At 35.0% G+C, this 11697-nt stretch overlaps 3 protein-coding genes across 3 annotated transcripts in view; all 3 read left to right on the forward strand.

Moving 5' to 3' along the window:
- The first annotated feature begins 212 nt into the window (after positions 1 to 212).
- LOC105315001 (leishmanolysin-like peptidase) lies at positions 213 to 3914 on the forward strand. The gene is made up of 18 exons (XM_020004666.1): positions 213 to 773; positions 876 to 955; positions 1002 to 1119; positions 1280 to 1449; positions 1512 to 1605; positions 1767 to 1864; positions 1911 to 2022; positions 2077 to 2184; positions 2239 to 2315; positions 2366 to 2476; positions 2525 to 2684; positions 2735 to 2836; positions 2886 to 2931; positions 2976 to 3100; positions 3346 to 3420; positions 3466 to 3543; positions 3598 to 3625; positions 3675 to 3914. The coding sequence occupies exons 1-18, from the start codon at positions 675 to 677 to the stop codon at positions 3776 to 3778; spliced, it is 1785 nt and encodes a 594-aa protein (XP_019860225.1). The 5' UTR covers positions 213 to 674; the 3' UTR covers positions 3779 to 3914.
- Positions 3915 to 5895: 1981 nt separating this feature from the next.
- LOC109588508 (leishmanolysin-like peptidase) lies at positions 5896 to 8783 on the forward strand. Its single transcript, XM_020004664.1, has 15 exons — positions 5896 to 6077; positions 6134 to 6230; positions 6286 to 6383; positions 6431 to 6542; positions 6984 to 7091; positions 7143 to 7219; positions 7271 to 7381; positions 7433 to 7571; positions 7621 to 7722; positions 7768 to 7813; positions 7858 to 7982; positions 8245 to 8319; positions 8365 to 8442; positions 8494 to 8521; positions 8573 to 8783. Exons 1-15 carry the CDS (start codon positions 5896 to 5898, stop codon positions 8689 to 8691), a joined length of 1497 nt encoding a protein of 498 aa, XP_019860223.1. The 3' UTR covers positions 8692 to 8783.
- Positions 8784 to 11459: 2676 nt separating this feature from the next.
- Positions 11460 to 11697, forward strand: part of LOC109588509 (uncharacterized) — a gene marked incomplete at its 3' end in the record, with an annotated part of 2555 nt that continues 2317 nt past the window's right edge. Inside the window, exon 1 of the mRNA XM_020004665.1 lies at positions 11460 to 11501. Coding sequence (XP_019860224.1) covers positions 11460 to 11501 — 42 coding nt within the window. The remainder of the gene's footprint in view (positions 11502 to 11697) is intronic.

Here is an 11697-nt window from a genome sequence, read left to right on the forward strand (position 1 = left end):
GCTGCTTCAGGATCTCAGGTCTTGGGTCTCTCAGCCCTTGGGAACCCTGAGAACTGGGTTCTCCCTATAAACCCCATGGCATACCAAAGCTAACCGCAGTGATGTTCTATGATGTCATAGTTTAAAGCACATGTGGTTGAGCGCCCAAAGTGATAATTCTTCTTTTAAAATGCTAAAAGAGCGAAATCTTCTGATAATGATGGCCTTTATGAAGACTATTTGACTCCAGCAGCTATTGTACTGCTTATCAGGAAGAACAAGACTGTTTTAAGAGTAAAACAATCAAACAACACAGCCTAAATGTCGGCCATGCCTCTATGAAATCGTTATAATACGTCATTAGTGATGTACTACATTTTTCAAATTTCAATGCAGCTGCTTCCACTTCCAGTCGATTCTCAGTTGGGACATAGTATAACAAATAACAGCTAGCTCACAATATAGATTAATAAAAACATTAATTCCTCTATTATCAACAATTGAAATTTTGAGACAATTAATGTTTTTATTCACAATTGTAATTGTTAATAAATTCAAAAGTGATGTTTTGACTCAATCTTGCATTCTAAACTTTATCAGCACAACTGAGCTTGTTATACAGTGACAGTTGCAAACTCTTGCCTTTGTGCATATCAGTTATTATTAGTATTATTATCAGTTATCATCAGACTGTGATGATAACAATAGTAAATTTAGTAATTCTCAGAGTGTCACTATTCCTATTAAAATTAGCTCTTTTTAGATTAACTGAAGAAAAACAAGAGCAAGTCAAGGTTTGATATTAGATTCCTTTTCATGTACTATCAATTTGCATGTATATCATAACTTGCATGCATGTTATGAGCATCATGTTACAATCATATCATAACATGCAGACTATTATGGGTCGAGTAAAAGAAAATCTTGAGTCGATCCTTACAGTGAGAAGGACCCCATCTCCCCTTCGATTACGAAGGTATGAGTATATTAAATACATTTTTTGATATTGATAGCACTTGTAGAGCTTGTGACGGTGACAATCCATTTATTCTAACTGGCCCAACTGAGCCATGCTTTAATCGATGCTCAAATAACTCTGCTATTTGTAGTTTTTTTCCAGTACCATCAGATCATTTTCAGGTAACTATTGCATTGATTTATTCCATAGACCATGCTAACATTAAACATGAATAATTAATATTTACTCAAAATTCTACAAAACTGCTTGCATTCAGTTCCAAATTGAGATGTAGATAATGAGCTAATGAACTCTGAATAACTAACTTTTGTTTATATAAAGCGTTGTGTGGAATGCAATGGAGACAGGAGCAATTGTGTTGAGGCTTACAGTAATGGACCTGGTCTTGAAGATACAGACCTTGCTCTCTATGTATATGGATTTAGTATGTTTTGTGGTGCTGGCACTATTGCTTATGCCTCATCCTGCCAATTGGAAGATCAATATGACCGGTAATAAACTTTCTTTTTTAGAATTGTGTTCATAATAATCATCTATAATCACTATATTATAGGCCAATAGCAGGAATTATTAACTTCTGTCCATCTGATACTGATGATGAAGAAGAGGTTTTTCAGGTTGCAAAACATGAAATTTTTCATGTGCTTGTAAGTGCTACTTTGTTGTACCATGCACTATTAATTGCTTATGTCTAACAAAAGTGCATGTCTGCTGAAATATGAATTACCCAATAGCATAACTGTTCTACAATTGTTTACGATGCATATATGAACTATTTTTTTCATTTATCTTTGCTAATATTATGTAGGGATTTTCAGATAACTTATATCCATGGTACAGAGATGAAAATGGAAACCCAAGAACACGTAGAGATGCCAATGGTAACCCACCTACTGATGCCAATGGGTTAGTTAAATAGTATTGTAATGGCACATTTATGATCAAATAATAGTGATTATGTAGCAGATGAAAATACAGTTAAAATGGTAAACATAACTGACTGGCAGACAAGATTTGGACCAACAAACAAACCAGTCATTCAATTAGTTACTCCAAAAGTTGTGGTATGCATAGTGGCAATAGTTACGCCCTCTAATGTATTTATGTACAAAAATTAGGAGGTTGGAAGACGTCATTTTAATTGTAATACTTTGGAGGGTGTTCAGTTAGAGGATCAAGGTGGTGGTGGCACTGCTGGATCACACTGGGAGAAAAGATTACTAAATGTAAGCACATGCTGATACCTTGTTTGTTATACAATTTTTAAATATTTTGTCCAGTATGAAGCTATGACTGGTATAATATCAGAAAATATTGCATTCTCCAACTTTAGTTATGCACTGTTAGAAGACAGTGGGTATGTTAGTGACTGTCTATTTATCAAGAGGAATTATTGTAATTATATAGTTGGTATAAAGTTGACTACAGTAATGCAAGTATACTAGTCTGGGGACGTGGTGATGGATGTGGATATACTGCTGGTTCCTGTGGAGGATATACTGACTCAAAGAGAAGACAGTATGCATTACACTCCTATTGAAATAAGTATCATTTTATTTTAAATAGGAATCAACCAATAACTCCATTCTGTGATTTCTTTACCAACAATGAATCTAATCCTCAAAACCTATCTTGCAATATAGACAGGACAGCAGTTGCTTTTTGTAACCTTGTGGATAATTACTTATATGTAGCATCTCACATTTCTATACCTCCAGAGTATCAGGTAGATAGAATAAGCTTTAATTGCACAATAATTATTTTTTATAATTTTAGTATTTTAATTCAGGTGCAAATTTTAACAATTCAGCACCTAGACTCCCATTTTATGGTGGACGTATCCATGCAGCAGACTTCTGTCCATATTATCTTGATGTGGTGAATATAGAAATTTCCAATGGATTTAATTTTTTATTATTAATTATAGTATAGCCAAGCACCTCGAGGTATATGCAGGAAAGGGATCCCTTTAAGTAATATTTATAGTATAATATTGAATATTTATATCATGCAATAGCTGCTAATAATGAAGCAGCAGAGACATATGGACCTAGGTCACGTTGTGTGGATCACTCTGGGAAGTGGCAGATCACTAATGGCTCAAATACATACACTGCCCAATACAGTGCAGGATGCTATGAGGTATAGGCATAAAGACTGCTTGTAATTTTTTTACAAGTCTTGTTCACACCTTGTTCACACCTCAAGGTGTAAACAAGGTGTCAAAAAATTACGAGCAAAGAATTTTGAAGCAAGAGAAATTGGCCTCATCTGATCCCATTTATAGATACAAGCATTTCTACCACATAATTATGTATTGTAATTGGGTTTAATTTGTATGAATTTTATATGCTATTAATTGTATTTGCTGTGTCTATTTTTTGTAGTACCAATGCTCCAATAGTGCTGTCATAATAATGATTCTTGGACAGTCATACAATTGTAGTAGAGCTGGTCAAGTGGTATGATACTCTTTATTATATATGTACGTATTGATTGTTTCATAGATACAAGTTGATCAGACTGTAAATGGTGTGAGGTATCGTGGAGGGATTGTCTGCCCATCTTGTGTTGAGATATGCTACGTAAGTACCATTCTTGTGTAATTATTATTTTAACTGTTAATAAATTAATTCTAGGATGATTTTGAAAATTGCCCAGAAGCTGGTAAGAAAAAGATTATCATAATAATACTTTTATTTATTTTAATATTAAGCTGAGTTATATGGAGCTCCTCCTACTGACAGTGTTGGAAGTCTGCTGCCAATGGTTGGGCTGCTTTTTGTTGCCATCTCTGCCTCTTTTGCCGTCAACTATTAAACTTTATTAGTGGTCTGTGTGTGTGAGCCTGTAGTAGTAGTGGTAGTAGAGACTAGTAGTAGTTTTTAGGAACTTCTTAGAGTTTCTATTTTGCTTTTAAAAAGATGTTTTGAATATTTGACATTGAGCCAGCAAACTGATAATAATAATCATAATGCAGTTTGTAAAGAACCATGTAGCTGTGTCTGTCATTAAAATGCCTATAAAAATATGCATGTAGTCTGGGTTTGCATGCTGCCATTTTCAAATGTGAATAAAGGTTTCAATGTGAATGCAGTAATCTGATTGGTGTCACCAGACTTTCCTCATTTCAGAAGGGGCTTGAACAGTTACTTTGTTGTATCGTTAGCTCATGTTGCACATAACGTGTGTGTTCCATGTGTGATTTGTTTTGTATTTTGTATTGATATACTTTGTACTCAACTATAATTATAATTTCTGATAAATCTAATTTAATACATGATATCAGGAACTTAAATAAATGTGGACTTTGAGGAATTGTTGATCCAGCTAGATGAAGTAATAGTAGCACTGCTACTATTACTTCATTCTGGCTAGATCGAAGGAGGGGTTCACAACAATTCCTCAAATTCCATGATGTACTAATGTACTATAGACTTTTAATGATATTCATAGTTTATTCAGCCAAACACTTTTTACCAACTAAAGTTTACATGCACTCTATGATGTAATGCTTTTTTGCCTATTTAAACCACTGAACAAGCTTCTAGACTATATCAGACAGTTTGGTGTAAAGCAAAGGAAACAATTAAGATGAGGAGTACAAGCTATAACTTCTGCATCTTGATTTTGTCTCTTGCTCTGGCTAATACAGTTACCAGTCATTATCATAAATGTTCTCATGACAAATTTCCTAAAAAGGTAGTGCAATTAATATAGAGCCCCTTTCAGTTTTGTGTTGTGTTAACAGTTTTTGATTCGAACACACTTAGAAGACTTTGCTGATTCTAAAGCTACAAAGAATGTTGGAGGAGATGCTGCTTTTAATCAACCGATTCGTATCAATATCCATTACAATTTTACTGCATTAGAAGGAGAGTAAGTCTAAATTTTATGTAGCATAATAATTGAACAAACAGCATCCACTAGGCAGCTTCATTGCTGTCTAATGTCAGTGGTTGAATGAGCAACCATGCTGCCAGAGGTAGAGAGACTATCTACTTGAAGCAATATATTGCCCATGCAACTTCATCAAAAATACTTGCAATGAAGTTGCTGAGTGGATGTCCCTTGACAATATTCAGTAATAATAAGAGTAATTAGATAGTAATAGTACTAATGTCAGGAGCCCATGAAAGAAGAAGGAGAAGGTACCCTTCTCTTCTTCTTTCATGGGCTCCTGCTAATGTTCATAGAGTACAATTATTTTAATATCATTTTGCCAAGTCATTAATTTTATTATCATTTAAACTTTAGACTATCATTGGCACAGCAACAGCAAGTGAAGGTTTGATAAAGTTTTACATTATTTAAATTTTTATTATCATTAATCAATTGCAGTCTGTTATGAGTCATGTCAAAGAAAATCTTGAATCGATCCTTACAGTAAGAAGGACTCCAAATCCTCTGAGATTACGAAGGTAAGACCAGTCAACATACATACAGTTCCTTATCAATCCAACTTTTAGGTATTGTCGTCATGACAAAGATGATTTTGTTCTAACTGGTCCACTTGAACCATGTCCTGATCAATGTCTAAATAAATCACTTCTTTGCAAGCAGTTTCCAATACCAGCAGAACATCTACAGGTAAATACAGCTTTGATTCAAGAGAGAAGCTGGATTATTTTACACATACATTTTAGCATGCATCTGCTGAGGATTTTATAGTGTTGTTGTTAGCATAGAGTATTTAAAGCCCAACATACACTGAGCAACTTTGTTGCCAGTACCTTTGATGTGGTGAGGCAACTTGTTGCCAGAAGTTGAGAGTCTCTCTACTTTCTGCAACATGTTGCCCAGTGTTGCTCAACCACATCAAAGGTCTGACCACAAGTTGCCAGCAACAAAGTTGCTCAGTGTATGTTGAGCTTTACTGAGATTATATATGATCTGTGTTTGTGTGAATATGCATGTAATAACAATATCAACTTTTGATGCATTCACAGCATTGTGTGGAGTGCAATGGAGACAGTAGCAATTGTGTTGAGGCTTACAGTGATGGACCTGGTATTAAAGATACAGATCTTGCTTTGTATGTGTATGGTACTGCTGATCATTGTGAACCGGGTGTTGTTGCTTATGCTGCGGCCTGCCAATTAGAAGATCAATATGACAGGTATAATTATTATCTTACATAGTTTGCATATGGGTCAATCATTTTTTATTTAATAGACCAATATCAGGAGTTATTAATTTCTGCCCAACTGATGATATTAGCGATGAAGAGGAAGTTTTTCAAGTTGCTAAACATGAAATTTTTCATGTTCTAGTAAGTTAATTCTGCCTATAAACATACCAAAAGTGCTTGTTATCATGACATATAGGGATTTTCAGCTAGCTTATATCCATGGTACAGAGATGAAAATGGAAACCCAAGAACACGTAGGGATACCAATGGTAATCCACCTACTAATGCAAATGGGTTAGTTAAATAGTATTGTAATGGCTCATTTATGATCAATATTATAGTTATTATGTAGAAGATGAAAATACAGTTAAAATGGTAAACTTAACTGACTGGCAAACAAGATTCGGACCAACAAACAAAATAGTTATTCAATTAGTTACTCCAAAAGTTGTGGTAAGTAGTAGTCTTTACTTATACACATACATGTACATGTAGAAAGTTTGAGCTGATTTCAATCAAAATAGGATTTTAAAAAAATTTATAAAGTTACTCAAAAATTGTGTTAAAGTCTCTGTACTATATATATAGTTTCAGGACTTTGGCCAAATTTTACCAAAATTTTAAAGGAAAAAATTCTGCAATTTTATGATTTAAAAAAAAACAAATACATGTATATATTTATGTTGCTTAGAAGTTTGAGCTGGTTCAGGTCAAAATTGGATTTTACCATTTTTAAAGTTGCTCAAAAATTAGGCCAAAGTCCCTGTACTACAGCATAGGATTTCAGGCTAATTTTTGCCAAAATTGAAAAGGAGAGAATTTTACATTTTTATTATTTTATCTTGTGTAATAATTATTATAAAAGCCCTCTAATGATTAAATAAACTACTATAGGAGGTTGGAAGGCGTCATTTTAATTGTGATACTTTGGAGGGTGTTCAGTTAGAGGATCAAGGTGGTAATGGCACTACTGGTGCCCACTGGGAGAAAAGATTACTAAATGTAAGCTCATACTGGTAGCTTTGCCCATTATATGCAATAAATTTTTCACAGTATGAAGCTATGACTGGTGTTGTATCACAAAATGCTGCATTCTCCAACTTTAGTTATGCACTGTTAGAAGACAGTGGGTATGTTAATGATTGTATATTTATCAAGATGAATTATTGTAATCATAATAGTTGGTATAAAGTTGACTACAGCAATGCAAGTATACTAGTCTGGGGACGTGGTGATGGATGTGGATATACTGCTGGTTCTTGTGGAGGATATATTGACACAAAGAAAAGACAGTATGTAATTTCAATGCTGCTACTATTGAATTGACTATTTAAATACAACAGAAATCAACCAATGGCTCCATTCTGTGATTTCCTTAATAGTAGATTGCATCCTCAAAACCTATCTTGCAACATAGACAGGACAGCAGTTGCTTCTTGTAACCTTGCGAGTTACTACTATGATTTACCTCGAGAATATCAGGTAGAAAAATAAGCTTTAAATTGTGCAATGATTATTTGAATAATTTAAGTATTTTAATTCAGGCGCAAATTTTAATAGCGTGGCATCTGGACTCCCAATTTATGGCGGAGATGTTCAAGCAGCAGACTTCTGTCCATTTTATGCTGATTTGGTAAATATAGAAATTGCTGATAGATTTTAAAATTATTAATTATAGACTTATCGGGCACCTCGAGGTATATGCAGGAAAGGGATCCCCTTAAGTAATATTTATAGAATAATATTGAATATTTATATCATGCAATAGCTGATAATAATGAAGCAGCAGAGACATATGGACCTAGGTCACGTTGTGTGGATCACTCTGGAAAGTGGCAGATCACTAATGGCTCAAACACATACACTGCCCAATACAGTGCTGGATGCTATGAGGTATAGGCATAAAAATTGCTTGTAATTTTGTTACAAGTCTTGTTCACACCTTTTTCACACCTCAAAATGTGTGAACAAGGTGTCAAAAAAATTATAAGCAAAAAATTTTTTGAGGGTATAATCAATAGGCTTAATCTGATCCCATTCACAGAGTACAAGCATTCCTAACACATGATCATGTGCTGTAATTTTTTGTGGGTCTAATTTTATATCATAATTATATGCTATTAATAATTGTATTCACCATGTATATATTTTGTAGTACCAATGCAATAATAGTGCTGTCATAGTAATGATTCTTGGACAGTCATATACCTGTAGTAGAGCTGGTCAAGTGGTATGATACTCTTTATTATATATGTACATATTGATTGTTTCATAGATACAAGTTGATCAGACTGCAGATGGTGTGAGGTATCGTGGAGGGATTATGTGCCCATCTTGTGTTGAGATATGCTACGTAAGTATACTTATCTATGTTCTGTATTACTTTAACTGTTAATAATTATAGGATGATTTTGAAAATTGCCCAGAAGCTGGTAAGAAAAATGATTATCATAATGATACTTTTACTTATATTTATTATTAAGCTGAGTTATATGGAGAGTTTGCAAGTCCTGCTCCTCCTACTGACAGTGTTGGAAGTCTGCTGCCAATGGTCGGGTTGCTTTTTGTAGCCATCTTTGCCTCTTTTGCCATCAACTATTAAACTTTATTAGTGGTCTGTGTGTGTGTGAGAGACTGTAGGTAGTAGTAGTGGTAGTAGAGACTAGTAGTAGTTTTTAGGAACTTTTTGGAGTTTTTTGTTTTGCTTTTAAAAGCTGTTTTGAGACAACAAATATTTTATCATTCACTTAAATCACTAATGAGAAGTGCTCATATGGATATATAGCCTTATATATATTCCTATCCCTTTTATTCTGGGTACTACTGATATCAGTTATCCTCATTTTTGCAAAACTTGATCTCCGTTTTGGATCAGGTCAGCTCCACTGCTTCATATTCTTCTTCAGTGTCATGCAATACTTTGTTCATGGCTCTTTTCCATCATATGGGCTCTACGCTGTAGAGCTAATACTAACTGGCTTCATACAACTGGATCCTAAAATGTTTGGACTCATAAATGTGTGTGCACCACATAGCCTTGGGCCAATGCAATATGCTGCTGTACATTATGTCAATCCTTTGTTTCTAATGGGAGCTATTGCTCTACTCATCTACACATCTAACAAGTGGCCCAAATATGCTATTTTTATTGGTGACTCAAGTTCGGTCAACATGATATGCATTGCCTTGTATCTCATCTTTTTCTCTCTCACCCAAACCTCACTATCCATCTTAGAGCCTGTCCAGTTTTCTGGAATCTCAACCATGTACGTTTCACTAGATCCTACCCTGGAGTACTTTGATCTAGAAGGGCATTTACCATATGCTCTTGTAGCCATTGTAATACAGCTTTTCCTCGTCCTACCATTTCTATTCTTACTCATCTTTGCTCCTTACCTGATACGAATCAAGAGACTTAATCTAACACGTATTAAACCACTATTAGACGAGTACCAGGCCTGCTATAAGCAGAAATATCGTAGTTTTGCCGGTTTCTACTTGACCTTTAGGCAAGTAATATTCTTTTTCAATTTATTCAATTTGAGCATCTCTGGTCATATATATGTCCTGCAGATAGTCTCTGTGCTTTTCCTAACTGTTCAGTGTTCACTGCTTAGTGCAACCATATAGTAAGAAAAGGCTCAATGTACTTGATGGTTTCTTAATGCTAGATCTGGTCTTATTGGGTATTCTTCACGGAAACACTGCTAACATTGTCTTTGATGACATCCAAGTACTCAAAATGATCATAGTGTACATATTGGTGCTTTTACCACTTGCCTATATTGTGTTTCTTTGTGTTATTCATCTCTTTTACATTTTGAAGTCAAAGCTTAAAGCTAGACAAAATGGAAGGCAAAGATTAGAGGTAGAAGACACAAGAGAAAGAGTTACAGCAATCACAAGGTCTACAGCAACAAGATCTTCAGTTTCTGTTACTTATGACATCAAGGATGGTGATGATGCTATATTTGTTAACAGGTTAGAGAGAGAGCCGTTGCTCTTTGCTCTGAATGATGATGAAAGTACTGGCTCTGATACTAACTATGATACAGTTCGTAAAGAACCAGCTGTGTCTATTATTGAATTGTCTAGAACTGCTGGAGATGTTTAAATTTTAATGTAGTTGATTCCTGGACAGATATTAGACTATACTGCACTTTATGTATGTGTGTGTGTGTGTGTCTGGCATTTCATGAGTCTGTGTATTTGATGTGTCATTATGCTATGGATTTTATTGTGTTCAATTATCAGGAGTATTCTTGTTGTTATTAATATACTTTTCACTTTCAGTAATCACACATTTTGTGAGTTATAAGCAATTGAATATACAATGTGAACTTATTAGGTGAAGTCCTGTACACAGTAGTATGTACAGGGATAGGGTGTGGCGGCCAATAATATTCATAGTTTGTTTTATGATATTCTATATATAGTACAATAGAATGATATGCACTTAGATAATGTAATGCACTTTTGCCTAAAGCCACTGAGCCTCATATACAGACAGTTCAGATAGGAAGATGAAGGGACCCGCTGCAAGCTATAACTTCTACATTTTGATTCTGTCTCTGGTTCTGGCTAGTATAGTTACCAGTCATTATCATGAATGTCCTCATGACAAGCTGCCAACAAAAAAGGTCAGTAGTAATAGCTCTTTTTATCATTAATTTCATTGACTGTATTAATATGCAGTTTTTGATTCGGACACACTTGGAAGACTCTACTGATAAAGCTACAAAGAATGTTGGAGGAGATGATGGCTTTAATCAACCAATTCGCATCAATATTCATTATAACTTTAGCTTTTTGGGAGTGTAAGTGTCATACTATTGCCTCAAGTTAGCTACTGATCAATTGTCCCTTTGCTTGCAAATTAATGTGGTTTAGCAATACTTTCAATGGCAATTTTATGAGTCAAGCATCATACCATGAGCTGGTATGATACCAGTAGCAGTGGAGTTGGAGCAAAACTTACTTTGGGGGGAGTAAAGTTTTATATGGATGCTATGCTATAGCTATAGACCCATTGCAGACACACCCATTTTGAGTAAATGAACACAGCAACCGCTGCTACCCGTACAAACAAACAAACAATTGAAACAAACGCTTTCTCGCCTCAGTGGGGCGAGCTCAGGCTCGCCCCAATTATTGAGGCGAGCCTGAGCTCGCCCATAGATATGGCTCGCCCCACTGGGGCGAGAAAGCGTTTGTTTGTTTGTTTGTTTGTTTGTTTGTTTGTTTGTTTGTTTGTTTGTTTGTTTGTTTGTTTGTTTGTTTGTACGGGCAGACCGACATGAGACCGTCTAACTATTATTAAAGTTAAATAGCCTAATCTTCATTGAAAGCTGGTGTGGTCACAATGATAAAATGGCGGCTATAAGCAAGCCTGAGCTTATTTTGCAGGAAACGGTCAGCTAGATAAGGCTAAACTGCTGTCTGAAACTTCTCTAGCAAGAATAAAATTTGGGAAAGCAGATATACAGTCTTTTCCTTAGTGTAAAGGATTCTGCTAAGGTGAATGCAAGTCAGTGAGAAAGCTGCATGTCAGTACTGTACTGCTAGCTGCATGCATCATGAGATCTATTCTAGGTGATGTTTCTTCTCT

The sequence above is a fragment of the Amphimedon queenslandica genome, unplaced genomic scaffold, assembly GCF_000090795.2.
Source record: "Amphimedon queenslandica unplaced genomic scaffold, v1.1 AMPQUscaffold_12050, whole genome shotgun sequence".
In the NCBI taxonomy this organism is placed as follows: domain Eukaryota; kingdom Metazoa; phylum Porifera; class Demospongiae; order Haplosclerida; family Niphatidae; genus Amphimedon; species Amphimedon queenslandica.

Excerpts from the sequence above, each read along its gene's own strand:
- LOC105315001 (XM_020004666.1), top strand. The coding sequence starts at position 675 with ATGATAACAATAGTAAATTTAGTAATTCTCAGAGTGTCACTATTCCTA. Across the intron at positions 2,185-2,238 it reads GGGAGAAAAGATTACTAAAT|TATGAAGCTATGACTGGTAT; the intron begins GTAAGCACATGC and ends TATTTTGTCCAG. Across the intron at positions 3,101-3,345 it reads ACAGTGCAGGATGCTATGAG|TACCAATGCTCCAATAGTGC; the intron begins GTATAGGCATAA and ends TATTTTTTGTAG.
- LOC109588508 (XM_020004664.1), top strand. The coding sequence starts at position 5,896 with ATGCATTCACAGCATTGTGTGGAGTGCAATGGAGACAGTAGCAATTGT. Across the intron at positions 7,814-7,857 it reads CAGGAAAGGGATCCCCTTAA|CTGATAATAATGAAGCAGCA; the intron begins GTAATATTTATA and ends ATCATGCAATAG. Across the intron at positions 7,983-8,244 it reads ACAGTGCTGGATGCTATGAG|TACCAATGCAATAATAGTGC; the intron begins GTATAGGCATAA and ends TATATTTTGTAG.